General features: G+C 26.2%; 1 protein-coding gene across 2 annotated transcripts; it reads left to right on the top strand.

Annotated features, from left to right (window-relative positions):
• Positions 1-1,067: 1,067 nt before the first annotated feature.
• LOC126906538 (uncharacterized) lies at positions 1,068-11,209 on the top strand. Of its 2 annotated transcripts, none has more exons than XM_050687112.1 (6): positions 1,068-1,234; positions 4,565-4,739; positions 5,960-6,133; positions 6,358-6,392; positions 9,796-9,934; positions 11,000-11,209. In XM_050687112.1, exons 1-6 carry the CDS (start codon positions 1,157-1,159, stop codon positions 11,125-11,127), a joined length of 729 nt encoding a protein of 242 aa, XP_050543069.1. In that variant the 5' UTR covers positions 1,068-1,156; the 3' UTR covers positions 11,128-11,209. The 2 variants fall into 2 exon arrangements, with proteins under 2 accessions (XP_050543069.1, XP_050543068.1); XM_050687111.1 differs by lacking the exon at positions 11,000-11,209 and adding an exon at positions 10,463-10,608.
• Positions 11,210-20,787: the final 9,578 nt, after the last annotated feature.

The following is a 20,787-nucleotide window of genomic DNA, read 5'->3' on the forward strand; positions in this document are numbered from 1 at the left end:
TCAATTACTTGCAGAATAATAATAATTTAAACATTTTTTTTTTCATTATCTTTAGTTACACATTATTCTTGAATTATTAACTATGTAATACTTTTTAAGTTCATCCCTTATGTCTTGGAAGGGGGTCAACTTTGTTTTTTTTAATGGTAACACATATTTTTAATTTAATAAAATGTTTGAGTTTTTAATTCAATAGTAAATGGCATTATTATGCCATATTATTATGCAACATTTTTTTTGTCTCGAATAATTTAAAGCATCAGAATTTAATCATACTGTCAAACAATAATTTAACATTCTTTTGTAAAATATATTAATATATAGATAACAATTAATTATTAATTCTTATTAATTTAGAAACATTGTAATACATAAGTAGACATATAGCCTGGGTGGAATAAGCGGTCTAAATGTATACCAGTACGATCTCCACCCACCACTCTACACATAACCACTAAATGTATCAAATAGCTTCTTACTCAATAATTAACAAAGTTATTATTGACTCTTCAACATTTTTGTAAAATTTGCTTTAAAATACGACTTTTTTGAATTTCCGAAAAAATTATAACTTTTAGACCAGTATTTAGGAAGTTATTCTCATTTTTATATCTAGGCGGGACGAAAAGTATTATTGGGAAATGACTAGTGATAAAAATAGTAGTACCCACTCCACATTATCAGTCATTTCTTTAAATATTTATTAACTTCTGAAATACTGGTTCACAAGTTTTCATTTTTTTAATTAGATTATTTCCTCTTTTATAAACTAGTCAAATATATATGTTGCCATTTAAAAAAATAGAGCTAACAACATTTTAAATTATAAGGGATTACTACGTATAATAATTAAATTTTCAACTGCAATATTGAACGTTTGAGGGTTTGGTAGATTAAAATAACAAAAAAATCACCTAACTAAATAGAATTTTTAATAATAAGTTAATTTTAGATACTCATTATTTATTATGTCGAATATTTTTAAATGTTAATTGATATATTATATTGTTTTAACAATTGGTTACCGTCTACAAACATACTAAACTATATAAAATACAACTTTTTTGATCCATTTAATTAAAGAGGTAAGTTTTACACTTTATGATTGTTAAATTTTTATAAAAAGTAACCATTATTATAAAAATTTAATTTCAAAATGAACTTTTATACATTAATTGTTATATTTTTACAATGTATGATTGCGTTTGCAATTGATACTACTACAATTGAAGAGGTTTAGTATTTTTTTTACTTTTTTTTTTAGAAAAATATTGCATAAAAGTATTATATTAATTCAAATGGAGTAAATATATAGAGTGATTGATTTATAGTTTACCACTTTATTTCTTCTAAAATAACAATATAAAGAACTTTTTGACATTGTTTTATAATATTTATTTCTCAATTTTTAAATGGATAAATATTTTAAGAGGTTCATATCTTTCTCTTATAGTGGTATCAACTTTTCTTTTTTTAAATGATGACATACTTATATTTTAATAGATTTAATGTCAGAAAATGATAAATTAAGAAAATGACTGGTCGATAATATTTTTAAACCTATTATTTTGAAAGTTATTACTATTTTAATATATAGTTTGGTAGCGAATGTATAACAATTTTTATTATTAGATATTTCTTGGCCACAACCCTCCTTCTGTCTAGGCTTAAAAATGTTAACAAATTCCAAAATACTGGTCTAAAAATTGTTATTGTTTAATAATTTTCTTAATTAAATCATTTCCTAATTTATAAGCCAGTAAAAAATATACTTTATAATTAAAAAAATAGTGCTGTAAATATACCCATATAAGTTATAGAGTATGAATTAAAAAAGTAATTAATAACTCATAAACCAAGAAATATATGATATTAAAAAATACCAAAAATAATTTCCTTAACATATTGACTACTTGAAAAGAAATCAAATGGTTAGCGTTAAAAGAATCACTCTGTATACGTCCTGAATACATTAGATGTTATGTGCCATAAAACTTTTCTAAAAATTAAAGATTATGTATGTTTTATTGATTCAAACAATTAACCAATGTAAAAAATTTAAAAACATTTTTAATTATTTAGATGATGTTGAAAAAGAGTTGTGTAAAAAAATATATAAAAATTTATTTAATTTTATTACTTACAAAAATTGTTCTTAAAAAGTCTATAAAAATAAAATAAATTTTTTACGTCTTTTTGAGATCTATATATATTTTTTTATATAATTGCGTTTTTCTCTGTTATTCACTATGTAAAAATATAGTTTAAAAAAACAAAAAAACACGCTTTTAAAGCACATCAAACTAAAAATTATTTTTCACTTTTTAGTTTCATGTCATGACNAATTATTTTTCACTTTTTAGTTTCATGTTATGATAGTAGTTAATATCAATATCATGGTTGTAACGGGTAACGGGAAATAAGGGTTCGATTCCGGAGAGGGAGTCTAAGAAACGGCTACCACATCCAAGGAAAGCAGCAGGCGCGTAACGTGGAGGTAGTGGAGGTAGTGGAGGTAGTTTTAATAGTAAATAGAATATATATATATTTAAAGGGACTTAAGTACGTNATATATTTAGAGGGACTTAAGTACGTAACGTATCATGCATGAGGTATAGCCGTGTTTATGTGGGCAGGCATGGCGGAGGGAACATTATACACGAGGCATATACGGCAGCAGAGGCGTCGGCTGTAGGAATATATAAATGAATATTAACATATACGTATAAATATTAATATATACATATATATTAATATTAATATTAGCAGTGGCGGTAGGAATATATAATCTTCGCTTAATGTAGCGGCACTTTTGCTGGCGTCGAAGACGCGATGTCCGGCGTGATCCTCGGGCGTCAATAGGTTAGCAGCGTAGATGACGACGGTGTGCGAGTGCGGATCAGTTTGTTGACGATGTTGTTTTGACAATGGGAAGAAGACTACGGTATAGCGGCGGGACGTCGTCGGCCGTGCGGCACTTGCTGGACTTTGCACCGCGGCGTAAAACGTCGCGGGGCTGTGTCAATTACAATAAAAATTTGTTATATATATATATATATATGATGATAAGCGCGCGTCTACGGGTTGGAAAATATTGTTCTCTACGAGTGGTGAGCGGGGTGGGGCGAATGCGTTACAACAGTATAGTCTCAAGGTCATACACGACGGGATACGCGACATAATAACACGTGCCGCGTGGAGTTACAAACTTACAANAATTTGTTATATATATATATATATATAATTGATGATAAGCGCGCGTCTACGGGTTGGAAAATATTGTTCTCTACGAGTGGTGAGCGGGGTGGGGAGAATGCGTTACAACAGTATAGTCTCAAGGTCATACACGACGGGATACGCGACATAATAACACGTGCCGCGTGGAGTTACAAACTTACAACATACAAACAACATACATGTGAAACTAATATAAGCGTGTTAAAAATAAAAAAAACCATACATATTTTTTTGAATTTTCAATATAATTATATTTATATATTGGTAGAAATGTCATAATTATGATATAAATATAAAAGTATTTAGAATGAAAGATTGTTTTTTTCTGAAAAATAATTTTTAAATTTTAAGTTCTATAAAATGGTTAAACTTGACAAATATCCTCATATCCTACACAACTCTTTTGCATCGTCATCAAATTACGTAAAAATATTTAATACAAAATTATTTTTTTATTTTTTACAATGATTAATTGTGAGATTATCATTTAATTACTAACTAATAAATATCTCAAAAACTATATATCATGATTAATAATCTGGGACTAATTGTCGAATCAATGTCAAAATTTTATATAGAATTTAACTAAATATTGTAGATAACAAAGTTACTGTTGTTCTAACGCGGGAATTTATAAAAAATAATGGGAATGTTGAATAAATGATGCATAGAACAAACAAAAAGAAAAAAGGAAAATTCATAATTAAATTTGTTTATACTGGCAATATACGATAAAATTTTTTAGTGATAAGGTCACTAGGGGTGTTTAAGGCCATTTATATTGGTGATGGTGTCAGTATGTGTTTTGCATACATAATGGTAACATTGTTCCCAAAATACCAATCTGCGATTTTTTTTAGAGTTTTTTGTGGCTTTTTGAGTTAAATATTTTTATACTGTTTAGTTTTAAATTAATATGTTTAATATAATTTTAATTTTAAATGGCATTACAATATAACTAATGTATCAGATAGTTCTTCCATTTATATTATTAGGTGTCGTTATACAGAGTAATTCTACATCATGAATTAGTTGATTGATCGAAAACAAAAATTATATTCAGATAATTTTAATTTCTATTAGTTTTTTTTTTATTTATCATTGGTTATTTTCCGACCTAAATTGAAGGGAAGCACAAAAAAATATTTTTTAATAATTTGATAGATTGAAAAAAAATGTGTATCTTTGAGTCACCAAAATTATTCTCGATATTATTTTTATTGTTCGATTATTTAAATGGTTTGTGATGAATTAATACATAACATATAATATATGATTATTTAAAGTGTAAAATAATAATTTCAACATATTGGTTCTACATGTTTAGAATTCGAGTGAATCGGATACTCCAATTACGGATACTACTGAAGTGTATCTTAAAGACTTATTCAGTCCATTTGCTGATAACGAAGGCAATATTGAGGTTTCTAAAGCAAAAGAAATCAATGAAAAGAATTGTCAAAATGACCAAGAAATACTTAAAATCATAGAAAGTGAACAAAGTAATAAGCAAAAATATTGTATTTATTTAAGAAAAAATACAATATTTTTCATAATGTTGAGAAATTTTTTTTTAGTTACATATTTTTATTGATTTATTAGCTACTAGTTTCATTTAATTTTTCAACTATAAATTAATTTTATGTTCATCTCTTATATTTTAAAAGGGTATCAACTTTAATTTTACAAATTGCAACACTCCTAATTAAATAATTAATTTAATAGCTAATGATCTAATTATAAAAATGACTGGTCGATAACAATTTTTGGATTAGTATTTCGGAAGTTATAGACATATTTATATCTAAGTGAGATAAAGAGTACGGTTGGGAAATGTTTAATTATAAAAATAGCAGAATCCACTCTTTATTTCCAGTCAATACTTAAAATGATAATAACTTCCAAAATACTTCTTTAATTTGATTGTTTCCTATTTTATAATCTAGTTTAATATGTATGTTCTCAATTAAAAAAATAATTTGACACCTCTATTAGTTATAAGGAATGATACTAAAATGTAATGAGTAGCTAATAAATCAACAAGTATACATATGTAATTAAAAACATAATGTACACTAGAAGGTTACAGGAGAGTGAAGTTAAAACATTTATTAAATTAATATTTATTGATATCTGACAGTTATTAAAATTACTGACTTTAAACGATTGAATAAGTATTTAAAACATATTGAAAAAAAAAAATGTAACATATCTACAAAAAATTACATGGGTTTTGACTAAAGGTTGAATATTCATTGGAGACAAGTTACCGGAATTTCTTTTTTTTTTTTGTATGATATATTACATTAAAATATCTTTAATTTGATATTATTTATAAACAAAAAAAAATAACGCTTCAGAATAAAACCAATAGCTTCTCGGTCATATATTGGAGCTAAAATTAAAAATTTTGTTTATCAATATTATAATTATTTTGCCATTAATTGAGTGCTATATGTAAATGTATAACTCTGTATAGAAATCATTCTAAAAAAAAAATTACTTAATTTAATTTAAATTTTACTAATTTTTTTTAACTCGGTTAAATAACATTTAACTTAATAGTTATAAGTAACGTCGAATAAGCCAATAAAAATTACTCCTGAAAAAATAGCCGAATAGTTTTCGAATATTCGGCCCATCCCATGTTATAACTAATATAAACTGATTCTGAATGAATTTATACAAATTTCTAAAATAAGGAAAAATATCTAATTTTTAGAGGATGAGATGGTCGATTTTGAAAATTTAGTAAAAGCAAAATGTACAACCCTTAGAACTATTGAGAAAAAATTAAACAATTACGGTAAAGAACATCTTAAAGACGATTTCATAGAAAAAGAAAAAGTATATGAACTAATAAATGATTATGCAAGAGATAACATCTTATGTAAACGTAAGAATAAATAAAATTTATTCACATAATTATTTAGCTTTTTGTTTTATTGTTAGTATTTATTTCTTTATACTATATAATAGTAATGAATATACTAATAATGTTTGATATTCATAGAAACTATATTTGTATTATCAAAATTCTTGTAGAAAAAAAAATATATATTTTTAAATATATAATTCACAAAATAGGTCAAGATTAAATTATATTGATTTTTTTTTTAGAAGCCGTAGATATTATGGTGACTTGTAGTCATGATGTAAGTTAGTATGATCATATTTTTATTAAAAATAACTTATAATATAACAAATTGATGAGGGAATAAATTATTTTTAGACAAAATGCATGACATTTAAACATTTTTTTAATTTATGAAGAAAAAATAATCTATGCATTCTATGGTTTTACCCTGGCAGAAAATTTTAGCGTAATAGTAGGACTGCACCAAGGTTCTGCTTTAAGCCCTACCTTATTTTCTATAGTAATAGATGAAATCACGAGAGAAATATAAAGAGTGGTGTCTTGGTACATGTTGATCGCTGACGATATAGTATTAATAAAAGAAAATAGAGAGGAAATTAATCAAAGGCTTAAGGTATGGAGATCAGTTCTGAAGGAAAGGGATTAAGAATTAGTAGGAGTAAAACAGAGTATATAGAATACGAGTTTGACAAAGGAGAATACGAGGTAGGTGAAATGAGATCAGTGACAATAGGTGAGGACGTGATAGAGGTCGAAAGTTTTAAGTATTTAGGATCAGTTGTGGAAAGGAGCGGTGGTATTGACGAGGATGTAAGACACAGGATTAAGTGAGAATGGTTGAAGTGGAGAAAAGCATCTGGCGTCTTATGTGATAAAAGAATTCAAATGAGGCTGAAAAGTAAATTCTATAAGACTGTAATAAGGCCAGCTATGATAAGAAAGTATAGCGGAGAAGAGTGTAGCAAAGATGAGAATGCTTAGATAGATGCGCGGAGTGACTAAAAAAGATAGAATAAGTATAGTGTCAATCGTGGATAAGATGAGAGAAAATAGACTTAGATGGTTTGGTCATGTTATGAGGAGAGAAGAATAGGAGGCTATAAGAACAGTTATAGAAATGAATGTTGAAGGAAGAAGAGGTAGAAGAAGACCAAAAAAGAGATGGAGGGATGCTATTGAATGCGATATGAGGACAGCTGATGTAAGCGTAGATTATGTAGGAGATCATGTCAGTGGCTGCGTCTAATATAATACAGTTTTATATGCTGGGGTACGAAATTGAACTAACTTTTTTTGTATTTTTTCTAAATTCTTTCTTTGAGGTGGAAAAAAATTCAGGGTTCGTTTGATTTTTATCTTATTTAAATTGAATAATTTCAATTAATATCAAGGAACCCACCATTGTAGTTTCCCATTGTGAGAAGGACTTTCTTATTCATATAAAAATATAATACTATGTAGTATATTTTTGTGTCAGTCATTCATTTTTCTGAGCTCTCACTTAACCAATTTTAATACCAATACGTTAAAAGAAAACGATTTTAATTTTGTTGAACTTATAATAGCTAAATTTTGCAAAAAATTCTTTAAAATTGCCCGTGGAAATGATTTTTTTTTTGCAATTTCTTCGTAATTAAGTTAGAATTTTGCTTTTCAATAATCCAGCAATTTTATTAAAATTAAACACTATCTACAGATTTGCATAGAAAATTTTCTTATGATAGTGATTTTAATCACTGTCAGATATCAATTATATTAGTCCCAACTTAGCCACACTCACACTGTGAAGCGACCCCACTGTGCTACCGTTTTAAATATTAATTTCATACTATATTTAATTGCTATAATAAATATTTATTCATATATTACACTTATAAATCAAATGTATTGATTCATACATTTTTCAAAAAGTTTTAGTAAATTAAAGTTGAAAAAATAAAATTTGAAACGTAAATTTTTTAACTAAAATTGCATGTTTTTTTACCTAAATCGACCATTTTCACACAGAGGATAAGTCGGAACAAATTTTTTTTTGAACTTATAATACATAACATTAGCTTTATTTTAGCATATCATTGAAGCTCGGAGTATTTCAGGAACATTTTCAAAACTTAAGTTGAAAAATTAAAATTTTTGTGCAGAAGTTGCTATTTTGAATCTCCCTCTGTAAGCAGATAAAGGGTCATATTTTTAAAAAAATTATATCAAATGACAGAAAAATATATATGTTTTTAATATAAAAAAGAATTATTTTGATTCGTTCATTTTTCAATAAGTTATGGAAATTTTCAGATAAAGTTTAAAAAAATTGTCGAAATTTACCAATTTTAAAAATCGTAATTTTTTTGGGGATTTTTACTATTTATAGGGAACGAGGACAAATTTTTCAATTTTTGAGGGTAATTTCTTCAACTAGATACGATATGTGATTTTTAGGTGAGAAAAAGTAGTGACAGACACACACAAAAAAAAAAATTAACATGTTATTGTAAAATCAACATCGAAGCTAAAACTACTAAAGAGGAATAATAAAGGAAATAATAATTATTTTGGAATAATCCACCAATTTCTTAACATTAAACACTATCTACACATTTGCATCGAAGCGTTTCTTTTGATAGTGATTTTAATCACTGTCGGATATCATCTATACTTATCCTAACTATACCAAGTCTACACTGTACCGCAATCCCACTGTGCTACCGTTTTTTATATTAGTGTACGTACTATCGCTAATAAAATGGTATTTAAAGTTTGTTTTTAATGATTGTTCAGTTTTTTTTCGTCTATCTGTTTTGAATAATAACTGTGTCAGTGCGACGTAAGTCGTGTCGACTTACGTCGCAAAAATATGGTCGACACTGGTTTTGATGGTAGAGACCCGTGGGCCGTTNTGGTCGACACTGGTTTTGAGGGTAGAGACCCGTGGGCCGTTTATTAAATGAGCGACAACAGATTATTTTAACAAAAATAAAACAAACCGAAAAGATAAACACAGTAATAATAATCTTCGCTTAATATCGCGGCACTTTCGCTGGCGTCGACGACGCGATGTAATCCTTGGACGGCAAAATGGGTAGCAGCGTTGTAGGCGAAGGTGCGCGGGTGCGGTTCGGTTGGTCGGCGTTGTCGCTTTCACAACGGGAGGAAGACTCCCGCACCCTTTGCGGCGGGTCGTTGTCGGCCGTGCGGCATTTGCTGGACTTTGCACCGTAGCGTATAACACGCGGTGTTGGTCAGTCATATACTCATAGTAGGGCGACGGCTGATAAAGGTGGCACGAGTCGCGGGGCATCGTGTATAACGAAGCGACGGGGGCCGTGTCATAACCTAAGTATTTTGTAGGAATTATATTATTTTTTAAAATATTATTTAATATACAAGTGAGAATAATTTTCTGGTAATATGCTTTTGGAGTTATACTTTTTTTTAATATACATATCGTGCTCGGCGTAGCCGGTACTACTACTGAATCAGTGGCCTACCTGTATGTACAACCCAAAGGGCTTGTCAAAGCGAAGCCTAGTAATAATTTTTAAAAATTAAATGTTAATCAATAAATCAACATTATAAATTTTTAAATCAAACATTATGAAAAAATTTGTACAGTTATCAACTTTAGTTTATGTTTATGTATAATTTATATTGTATAAATAAAGTATAAATAATGTTGTTTAAAGGAAAATACTGATAGCGAGTTAATTAGGAAGATGAAAGATGCAGTATTATATCCGGCTCCGAATGCAAATATATCAACTATTACTAAACAAGAAGCAATCGATTTCTTAGAAAACGTTATATGTCAAATTAGTTATGAAGGTAGGTAGAACTAAAGTCTTAAATTTTTATCCGATTTTAATTTTTTTTTTTTTGTATTTTTGTAGTTACGATTTTCTGTAGAATAAAATACATACTCTGTATATTTATTAACCAAACATTCTAACGTTTTTCCACCACTTAGCTATCTAATTTACAGGCATGATTGAATTTTCAATAGATGAAATATATTTGAACTTCATTGAACTACCTAAAATTAATTTTTAAATTAATAGAATTACAAAATTAGGCGTCCCGTAATTATTCAAGTTTATAAGAAATAAATTTTGATAATTAAAAATCACTAAAGGGTAAGAGGTCAAAAGTTGTAGCGCCCAAGATAACATTTCAATAAAATTGTTTTTTAACAATTCATGAGTAATCTGTATTATTATTGATCTATTTGCAAAATTTTCTCAAGATAATGTAGTCAACTACTTTTAGTCTGATAAATGTTTTTAAACATAATTATGAAGGTTATTTTCAATTTAAATATGATATTTATAATGGACACATTATTTATTTTCTCAGAAAACATACAAGCATTTTATAGTTGTTCCATTGGGCTCAATACGTCTAAAACTGGTAACAATGTTTTAGACAAAAATAATAAGACTCAGAATTGTTATATTATACTGCATAAAAATTTAAGTCAGAACTAGAAGAATATTTAATAAGACTTAACCCTTAATTTAGGACTTATTCCATTATTCAGAAAATTATAAGTATATATATATAGTTAATTATAAATGTGTTCTTGTAATATTTAATTTTTAATCTACTGCATAACAAAAAACACAACTAGTATTTATCTAATGAAATAAAAATGATTTTTAAAAAAGTGGACTAACAAAATTTGTCATCGATTTAAGATTTATTAGCTATCGATTAATGATTATCACCATTGATGATGGTGATTCAATAATTAATCACTGATAATGTACCTTTGATATGATATTATGATTCCTTAGTTCGTTAAAATTCCTTTAAAAAAGTTATAATATATACATATATTACAAATATATTTGTATCTTTAACTTATTCAACTAATGCTAAAATTTTTTGTAGAACTGAAGAAATTGATACTTACATACAAAAGTTCGACTAGGTGGTATCTTCCTAGTGGACCATTTGCAAAACCTACAAAACCTAAAAAACCCAAAATGTCTAAAAGAAAAAAAGCACGAAGAAGTTAGGATTTACAATTATTTTAATTTAATTGATTAAAACAATTAATTTTTGTGAACTCGTGAAATAATAAAACTTATATATTTGATATTTTTGCTGCCATTATTTTTTATAAAAATATGTTCTATAAAAAGTTTAAGTTTTCACTGAACCGTTGAAAATTTCAACCAAGTAATCACAACATTTTTCTAATAAGCAAAATTTAATAAAAATAAACACTCAATTCGAAAATAATTTTTATTTACACCAATCAATTTACATTATACTACATTATGCTGCATTGAACTGAGTAATATTCAATATTGGTTACATTGAAAAAATATTTATTTAAATACTATGAAATTATACATTTGAAAACTGAGAAAAAAGTTATTATTCTATAAAATCAGTTTTTTGATATAACCTCATTAGTTAAATTTTACAAAATCTTTTGTTGAAATAAAAACCGTTTCGGATTTAAGTTTATCACTGAAAATGATAAAAAATTCCCATAATAATCTTTTCCTAGAATAAAAATGTATATATATTTATTTTTTTTTTTACTGGAAACTTTTAGATGCCAGTACAATGAAGCATTTTTTGGGAGGATACCTTTTTAATCTTTGTATAATAAAAATATTTTTTTAGAGATTTTTGATAATTTTGTCATTACCCTCATTGACGAGGGTATACTATTGCCTCGGGCAACAAATATTTTTGGAATTAAGAGGATGCAGCATTTTTTCGTTTCCATAATCCATCATCCATTTTCATTCGTCAATTGAAAAATTTTTAAGATTTTGGATATCAGCTACACCGCAATTTTTATATTTCATGATAATATCATCAAAAGTTAACCACGTAAATCCATAGATAATATTGATAAAAAAATTGAGGGGGGGTATGAGTGGGTGGCATTAAAATTGTGCCTAGGGCGTCAAAACTCTAAATTCGTCTCGGCATGCAACTATCAACCAAGTAAAAAATGATTAATTTTTCCATCATAAACTTTCAATAAATATTCATTACGTCAAATAATCATCAAGTTTGAATAAATATTTTTAAAGAAATAATATAATTCAATTATTTAAAGATCATGATCTTCCGTGATCTACAGAACAGTATTTTCAAGAATATTGACATGGGCCGACGCACTTTTCATTTATTGTGAATTATCACATTATCGGTCATTATTACCAGCGGTCCACCGTCGTACTCGTTAGTGTTGACGATAACGCCATGTTCGTACTGTCCGGCGGGCAGTAGATAGGACAGGTCCAAGGGTTCAGCATCGCAAGAAGCGTCGGCGACTATGTAAACCTGTTCACCTGTGACTTACATCCGCCGCACGTTCCTCCGAATTGCATATTTCGTATTGGAATGGTATTCTTATGTACTTTGCTCTATTAGAATATTATTAGTATAATAATTAAAAATAAAATAAACTGATTCTACAGTTATATTTAACACAGTGTTGCATTTTAGTGTTATTATTAACAACCCTTATACTGTGTCAATATTCTCCCGTTACCAAAAAAATTCTATCGGAATATTAATTCGTTACACCACTAATTACTGTAAGAGCGAGTTTTAGTTTTAAAAAATTCACCAAAAAATTTCAACCTTTTGAAACTAATATGCGTAAAAGGTAGTGTTAAATACGACATGTAAGGTTTTGCCACGTATGCAACAATATATCGAAATTAAATTCTGTACAGAAGATTTAATTTTTTTTTTCCATAGTTTAATAACTGAGTATCCTAGTGATATACGACAAATCTAATTAAACCAATAAATTAAGCATCAAAAATACATAATCATTATATCTTGTATTTTAACTATTTAAGGTCGGTTCTATCTTAATGATTTAACAGGATGTTTAGCTGCCGACTTGAAGCAATCTTATTATGATTTAGGAAGCCACTATGAGGTAAGTGTGCTACTGTTAAAATTTCCGTTTGGTCACTCATCCGAGAACCGTAAACAGCGTAGCTAAATGTCAGTGTTAAAGCGATGACTGAATGAACCACATAAAGTTAAAAATATACTGGTTTAGTAATTTTTGTTTGTGTTTTTTATGATTTATGTAATTTTTATATAAAAAAAGTTTTAAAAAAATATATTTTTAAATTACTGTGAAAATCTCAGTCAACATGCATCCAATATATTTTGTTATTTATTTCTTTTGAGTTTGACACATTTTAATACTTACATTTTTACCATATTTTAATATGTTTATAATAAACTTATGTAATGAGAAAATAAGTTATAAGTAAATGTAAAAAATAATCCAAAAATAAATTACGATCAAAAGTTTGATTAAAAGTTTAAAATGTTTATATTAAAAAAGATACTATCTTAGTGGTAAAGAATAATGATAAAAGATGAATAGATAATATGATAATGAAAATGTCAAGGACCTATAGGATTATACAATAATTAATAATATTCTGAAAATATTATTAACGTTTCACAAAGAGAAATAACTAAGATTTTCTCGAAGAAAAAATATTCTATTGAAATTAATAGTAAAAATTTATAGGGCTACGCATTTATATGTATAAGTCAAAAATAATACAGTTCAATAAATAATAGTTTCAACTTTGATGCGGAGTTGAAAATAAATAAATTTTAATATGATGTGTTTCTTTTGTGTTTGTTGCCCACTTCTCTAAGCTCTCGCAGAACTTATTTTTCTCAACGATACGTCGAAAGTTTAAAAATTGTATCTAGTTAAATATAATATACTAAAAAATTGAAAGAATTCCTTCGCTCTCTATGAATAGAGAAATCCTCCCAAAAATTAGAATTTATATTATCAGTAAATTTTGACATATTTTTAATTTTTAGGGAGAATACTTTAAAAAATGATTATCTTGAATAACTGTTAGTAGAATACGTCACGTGAATACATTATTATCACTTTGTTAATGTTCCAACAGCAATATCAGATGAGTGTTTACCGTTCTACTAAAGCGACGGCTGACCTTTAAGGTTATCACTTTTTTTATTTTTACCCAGAGCTTAGTATAATGATAGCTTTCCATTTAGCTTACTATTAATATTATTTCTGAAACTTACTTCCTAGATTGTTTCAATTGCTTAGTCACAATAAAGAGTTTGGCTTTATAACATTTTTTACTCTTTCTTTCAAAAGAATTTTTATTTTAATAATAGTTATTGTTAAAAAAACCTTTTGAAGTTTTCTACAAAAAGTTTCTTTAAAGTTTAAGAATTTTTAAGTTAAAAAGTCATAATTCATTTCATTTTTGAATATTAGTTTACAATTTTCACTTTTATAAAACCAAACATCCAAGTTTCATTGTATTATTAAAATGTCATGTTAAAAGTACATTCTTGTACTATTATATTCACTGTAAATATTATAATATAGTAGTTTATATTGTACATTTCAGAACCGATTACGAACAGATATAAGAAAAGAAGTTGTTAAAGCCCATTCTGTATTCATAGGACAAATTTATTATGGCAAAGGATGCAGCTTATTTGACACTGGTGATGGTATGAGTCCCGTTTGCGGTCAGATGAGTAATATAAACTTGTACGAGAATGATTGCGAACTAACACCTTAGCTAGTTTTTCTTTTTCTCTGCATTATGATGAATTAATTATGAATGTCGTCACGATACCGGCGAACAATTCGACGAAACTCTAAGTAATATTTCATTTGTTTTTCCTATGTATTCAAATAAAAATATAATATAATTAGGTTCAATAAAATAAACATGAATCATATGTTCTGATAACATCGTAAAATTATAATGATTAAAAATTTGATTCAACAAATGAATTTAACATTAAAAATATCTTTATGTATTACCTAATGACCATTTATTTAGTATGAATATTATAAATACACTAGTTTTCGTATAATCATATATTGATTTTGAATATTCTATTGATATTTTACTACATTTTATTTTTACAGTTTATGAAATGTATAACGAACGAATTTATGCATAAATTTAAGATAATAAATGTAATTTGAATTATTCTAAGTTCTATCTTTGTTATCACAGTAAAAATCTTTTACTACCAATAAATTCTATCATATTATTCAAGTAGTGTAAAATTAATACTTTTATCAAAAAATTAAGTATAATATAATGCTTTATTTTAATAATACTGAATGTTATTTATTATTATTATACAAATAATTGAAAAAATATTAGAAATAATTGTTTATTATTTTTTTAACAAAAAGGGTCCTTTGTTGAACTGCTTTACATAAAAAATACATTTTCTGCTACAATCTCTTATTTCCTGGTTATATTAACTTAAGTATCAACCTTCGATATTTTAATGATAAGCTTAACTTTTTTATACCATTAAATTTATTTAAATAAAAATTTTTTTTTTGTTTATAAAGTTATTTTTCATTAAATTTTCAAAGAGATATAGCTGTTTAAAGTTTATGGTCGATCAAAAAAAAAAGCTTATATATTTAAAAAATAAACGAAATCTTTTATAAAGAAAACAGTACTAAAGTATCAATTCATTTTATTTGAGAATGAGGATATGTATTTTTTGATTAGTGTGAAAGTTAAAAAAGTGATGTGTAATAGTTTTTAATTTTTGAAAAAAAAAATGTTGATGAAATCAATTAAAATATTTATATTACCGGGATACTCGGGAAAACTGAATAATTTTTATACTTAAAAAAGTAGATGTCGAGGATTTTGCGTATTTTAAACAATCAAAAGAATTAGTTTCAATAGGAGGAAACAGCTTTTAATAGTCAGAGGAAGGTAGTCTAGCAATCTCTAGCGTAATTTTGGAAGCTGAAGATTTTAACTTCAATGGGATTTATGATAAAAGTCCCACACATTGGCGTTACATTAAAATCTTTAGGGTAATTAGAATTAGCCTCATTATTAGCGGGTTATTTTGTATTTTATGTGAAGAGAACCCGTTTTGGTGTATTATATTTTAATATTATAAGTGATAGCATATAATTACATTATAAATTATTTCAGACACTATATTTTCCATATTTTGTTAATATTTAAAATTTTAATATTAATATTCGACCAATCTTATGTCATATTGATTTAAAATTTATAATATTTCAATTTTATATTAATATAATATTTCAGATTTGTTTTCTGTAAGTAATTGAGTATATGCAATAAGAAAGCTTTAAATTTTATTTTGGGTTACAGGATTTTCTATATGTGATTGTGTTGTTCGGGTGTAATACAGAGAAGTGATTAATTGACATAGCCTCGTGGGAATGGGCTGAAGAAAAATTCTACTTGCATTAAGACAGAAAAAGTACTCGCGAAGGAAAAAAAATTGTTTACAGTTTGTTCTTATTTTGCTTAGGTTTGAAAAGGTGGAAGGCTCCTGTTAATATATTTTTCATCAGGTCATTCATTTCACTGTCCTTCCGCCCATTTGAAAAAAAATTTGACCAAATGCCATTTATCAAGGACAATTCAATGTGTTTAATTCATATAAAATTTAAATTGTACTCGTATTTACTACTATTGAATAGTTACAATGTATTAATTATTTTCATTAAAAAGAAAAGCAAAAATTCCAAATATTTTTTTAAATTAACAATATTTAATTAATAATTAATCAAAAAATCGTAAGTATAATTCTTATGACTTTGTATATAATATGTGTTTTACAAACCAAAAACAATGAAAAGAAAAACGTATTTTTCGTCCATATAGGCAAATTGTATCCAATTTTTGTTGATTACGCTTTAGTAGTTTCATTATAGTAAAGAAAATTCTTGTGAATGTGATAAGGCGAGAGTGAAAAACTATATGAAAAATAAAATGTTATCTAGTTAAGCTATTTTTTGATACTAATTAAATGTGTTATCCGATTCGTGTGATTTGCAAATGTAGCCATTCTCAGAACCTGTTCTGTTACGGTTGGCTTATTTTAAATTGTCATCGGTTTTTTTCTACCCTCCTGGGGGGGTTTGGAGGGTTACGCTACCATTCCATGAAAATCTCGAAGGGTCTTAAATCGATCACCGGAGCCGGCACGCGTAGATTATCTTAAAACTGATGGTGGAAAATAACAATAATAAGAGTAAAGATAAAATCAAGGTATTTTAAAATAAGTCAATCAGAAATATAAAATTCTGAGAATGTCCACAAAATACGCATTCTGCAACTGATATACCTATTTCAATTAGCTAATAGCTACTTGTAGCTATCGGCTACATAGATTGGAAAATTTCCCCCATACCCATAAAAAAGTCTTAAAAAATAACAACCGTTAAAAGCAGTCCATTTTGATGTTATCACTATGAGATTTATTTTTAAAAAACTTTTTGAAAACTATAAGGATCATAACGAAAATTTACTGGCAATATTTATAACATTTAGCAATTTTTTGATACTCTTTTTTTGAAATTCCAAGTATTAACTAAGGTATTGAGAAATGTAATCAATCGCGTGGAAAATTCGTTCTCTTTAATTTTTAAAAATGATTCGAGACACCTGTGTCTATTGATGAAACTTATGTCAAATTAAATCTTATAAAACTTAAAATAGATAAAATCAAAATTTTCCGAAAACTTAATGTTATAAACCGATTTTATATCTACTACAAATACATGCTAATGGGAATTGCCGTTTTCGTAGTGTTTTACATATTTATAGATGTTAACAATTGTGTTCTATGAATAACGTATGTGTTAATCAAAAACTAAATCAAATAAAAGATTTTCAATTTATCATAATAAGTAATATCATTACAATAGTAAATTAAGTGTTTACGGCAATATTTATCCAATGTTGTTTTTCCTATGAAAAATTTAAATTAAAACATTGCGAATTTTCCGTTAAAAATGTTCTAGTCTTTCTTTAAAATCAATCGCAGCAAAGCATTTGATTTTAGTAATATTAATCACTGCTAAAAATCAATCTACATCAAGTCCATTGGGTTCAGTCCTAACTTAATTGCTTTTTTTTTAATTTTTTAATATTTGGCATACATAAATAATGTTTTATTTCTCCACATTAGTATACAATATACTAATTGGGTTTTTACACAATTGCTTTATTATTAGATAAAACTAATTTTAAATGACATGTATTTTTCTACTTCATAAAACTTTTCTTTACACTATTCCATTTTATTTAACTACCCGCGAATTCGATAAATCGTAATTCGATTTTTAAAAACTTCAAAACACACGTGTACCTACATTGCCTATATAAAATGCCGTTAAATTTTTTATGTGTTTATAAGTTTTAAAAGGTACTGATGTAATCTTCACTATTTTAAGATCTAATTTTGCTATACATAATTTCAGCTAGAAAGTTGTGGTACCACAAAACTTTATTTAAAAGTTTTTTTGTATATCTTTGTGAAAAAATTTAATACAGGTCCAAAATTACACAAGTATAATTGAAAATCTAATATAATTATTTTTCCAAATTTAATAAATTAAAATTTATGATATAATAACTTCAATTTTCATTTTCCTTTTTAATTTTGTTTATCCTAAAATTGATTTATATATATTTTTGTATTAAAAATTAATAATAATATATATATATTTTTTTAATTTTTGTCGTAATAGTATAAAATATGGTACTGTATTTTTATTTATAAAATGTATAACTCCTGATTTGACAAAATGGTATAATTTTAAATATGATATATCGTAGTCTTCGTGGTAAAATCGCGTAATTTGATTTTTCAAAATAATTCAAAAGAAAAAATATAAAATATAATTTTTGAAAAGAACGCTGACAATTGAATCTTATAAAATTTCAAAGGAAAACTTTGTAATTATTGTTTGCTGTTTATTTATCCTCAAAAGAATAAAATCACAGGGAAAACTTTAGAATAAACAATAATTAATTAGTAAAATAATACAGTTTAAATATTCTGTCAAATTTCGGATTTAGTGCTTATACTTATTTGACTTTCGATATTTAAAATTATTACCCTTTTAGGGTCCTATTATTAATAATAATATAATGTGATACGTATTTTAACGTAACAATTTATTGCACAGCCCTGTTATTACTTTTCAGTAATTTGAATATATTAGCCTTTATAATTTTAACTATAGAATTTAAAAATAGTTAAAATGTGAGATAAACAGAAGTTTCAAATTTTTATTTTTTAAAAACATTAGTCAAACATTAAACGAATTATTTAAAAATAATTTTTTTAAATGGTTTATTTATAAACCATTCAGTATTAATAAATACTGAATTTTATTTATTAAATGAATAGTTACAATAAAAATATTTTTTATATAATATTATTTTAGGTATATTACTTTATGTACAATAATTAACTCGGTCATAATTTCTGTTCCGAGATATTATAATTACAGTGAGACCAAAACTAAAATAAAATAGTTGTTGAAAAGTACAACTCTTCGTTATTATTATATTTGTTTATAATTTCCGTTATTGTTGAAACAATTTATTAATATTTGTTAAATTAACAAACTTTTTGGTAACTTTTTCTCTCGCTCATATCAGTACCTTCGGCCTCTCGCAGAAACAGCAGGAGAAACTTTTATTACCCTTAAATGTCTGAGGTGAAGCTGCGTTGACAATCCATTAATTTAATTAAATCGCCAACTTTCAAGTAATTATCGTTTTTTTTTAAATTAATGCATGCGTTTAGAAAGTAATCGTTACTAAATGTAGCAATCCAACAAAGTCGTTTTATTCATTTTAAATAAATCTAATATTTTTATTTTCAGAAATAGAGTACATTCAGAGCTTTTCGAAAATGTAGTAGTATATGTCATACCCAGACAACTTTTTTGTAGCAATTGTGCCTACGCTAATTCGTAATCTCGTCACATAAAGATGATATCACTCTTTATAAAATCTAAAAATTGTTTAGATTTTGTAAATATTTTCAATGTCCAATGGACATTGTCCATTATAGAAAAACTACCGGTTTTCCTCTCAATATTTATTTCAAATAAAAGTAAATATCACTACGACCTTTTTCAATAAATACACATAAAAATAAGTGACCTCTTGGTTTTATTTTGAAAATAAAACATTTTCTTAATTTTCCCTCAAAGAAAAAACATAAAATTACATTTCACCATTATTTGAAAATGTTAAGCAAATATAATTATATTATGTATTTTTAATAAAGATGGATTTTCCTAATGATACTGGTAGAAAAGGAAGACTGAAAAAAATTACTTTATTACAAAAATATTCTCAAATGAAATTCAGAACTCCAAAGTGTACTTATTTAATTATGAAATACATAAATATAATTCCAGTATTTGTATTCAATTTTTTCCAAAAATTGCATAGTAACAAGACAATATTAATACGAACTTTAAAATTATTCAGCTCGTTTCCAATTCAATTTATTTAGCAAACCAAAAAAATGCAAAATAAAGGATAAAACTTCATTTCAATTATCATAATAATTGTTTTTTTCTAGTGGCTTCTAGTAAAATCCAATTGAAATACGTTCGTATTTTTCTTAAATGCCTATTGTAAATACTAAATAAAGTTTTGCAAGATTTTTTACAAAATACAACTATTTTTCAAACTCAATAAACTCGTAGCGTTCTAACTCTAATACGATTTTAATCAGTTTGTGAATAATGATGAGTTTATATTATTCGAATACATTATTTCCAAAATATGTGTACTAGGTACTTGTATGATGTGTTTATTGTGAAAAGTAATTATTTTTAA

The sequence above is a fragment of the Daktulosphaira vitifoliae genome, unplaced genomic scaffold, assembly GCF_025091365.1.
Source record: "Daktulosphaira vitifoliae isolate Bord-2020 unplaced genomic scaffold, ASM2509136v1 Scaffold_5, whole genome shotgun sequence".
In the NCBI taxonomy this organism is placed as follows: Eukaryota; Metazoa; Arthropoda; class Insecta; order Hemiptera; family Phylloxeridae; genus Daktulosphaira; species Daktulosphaira vitifoliae.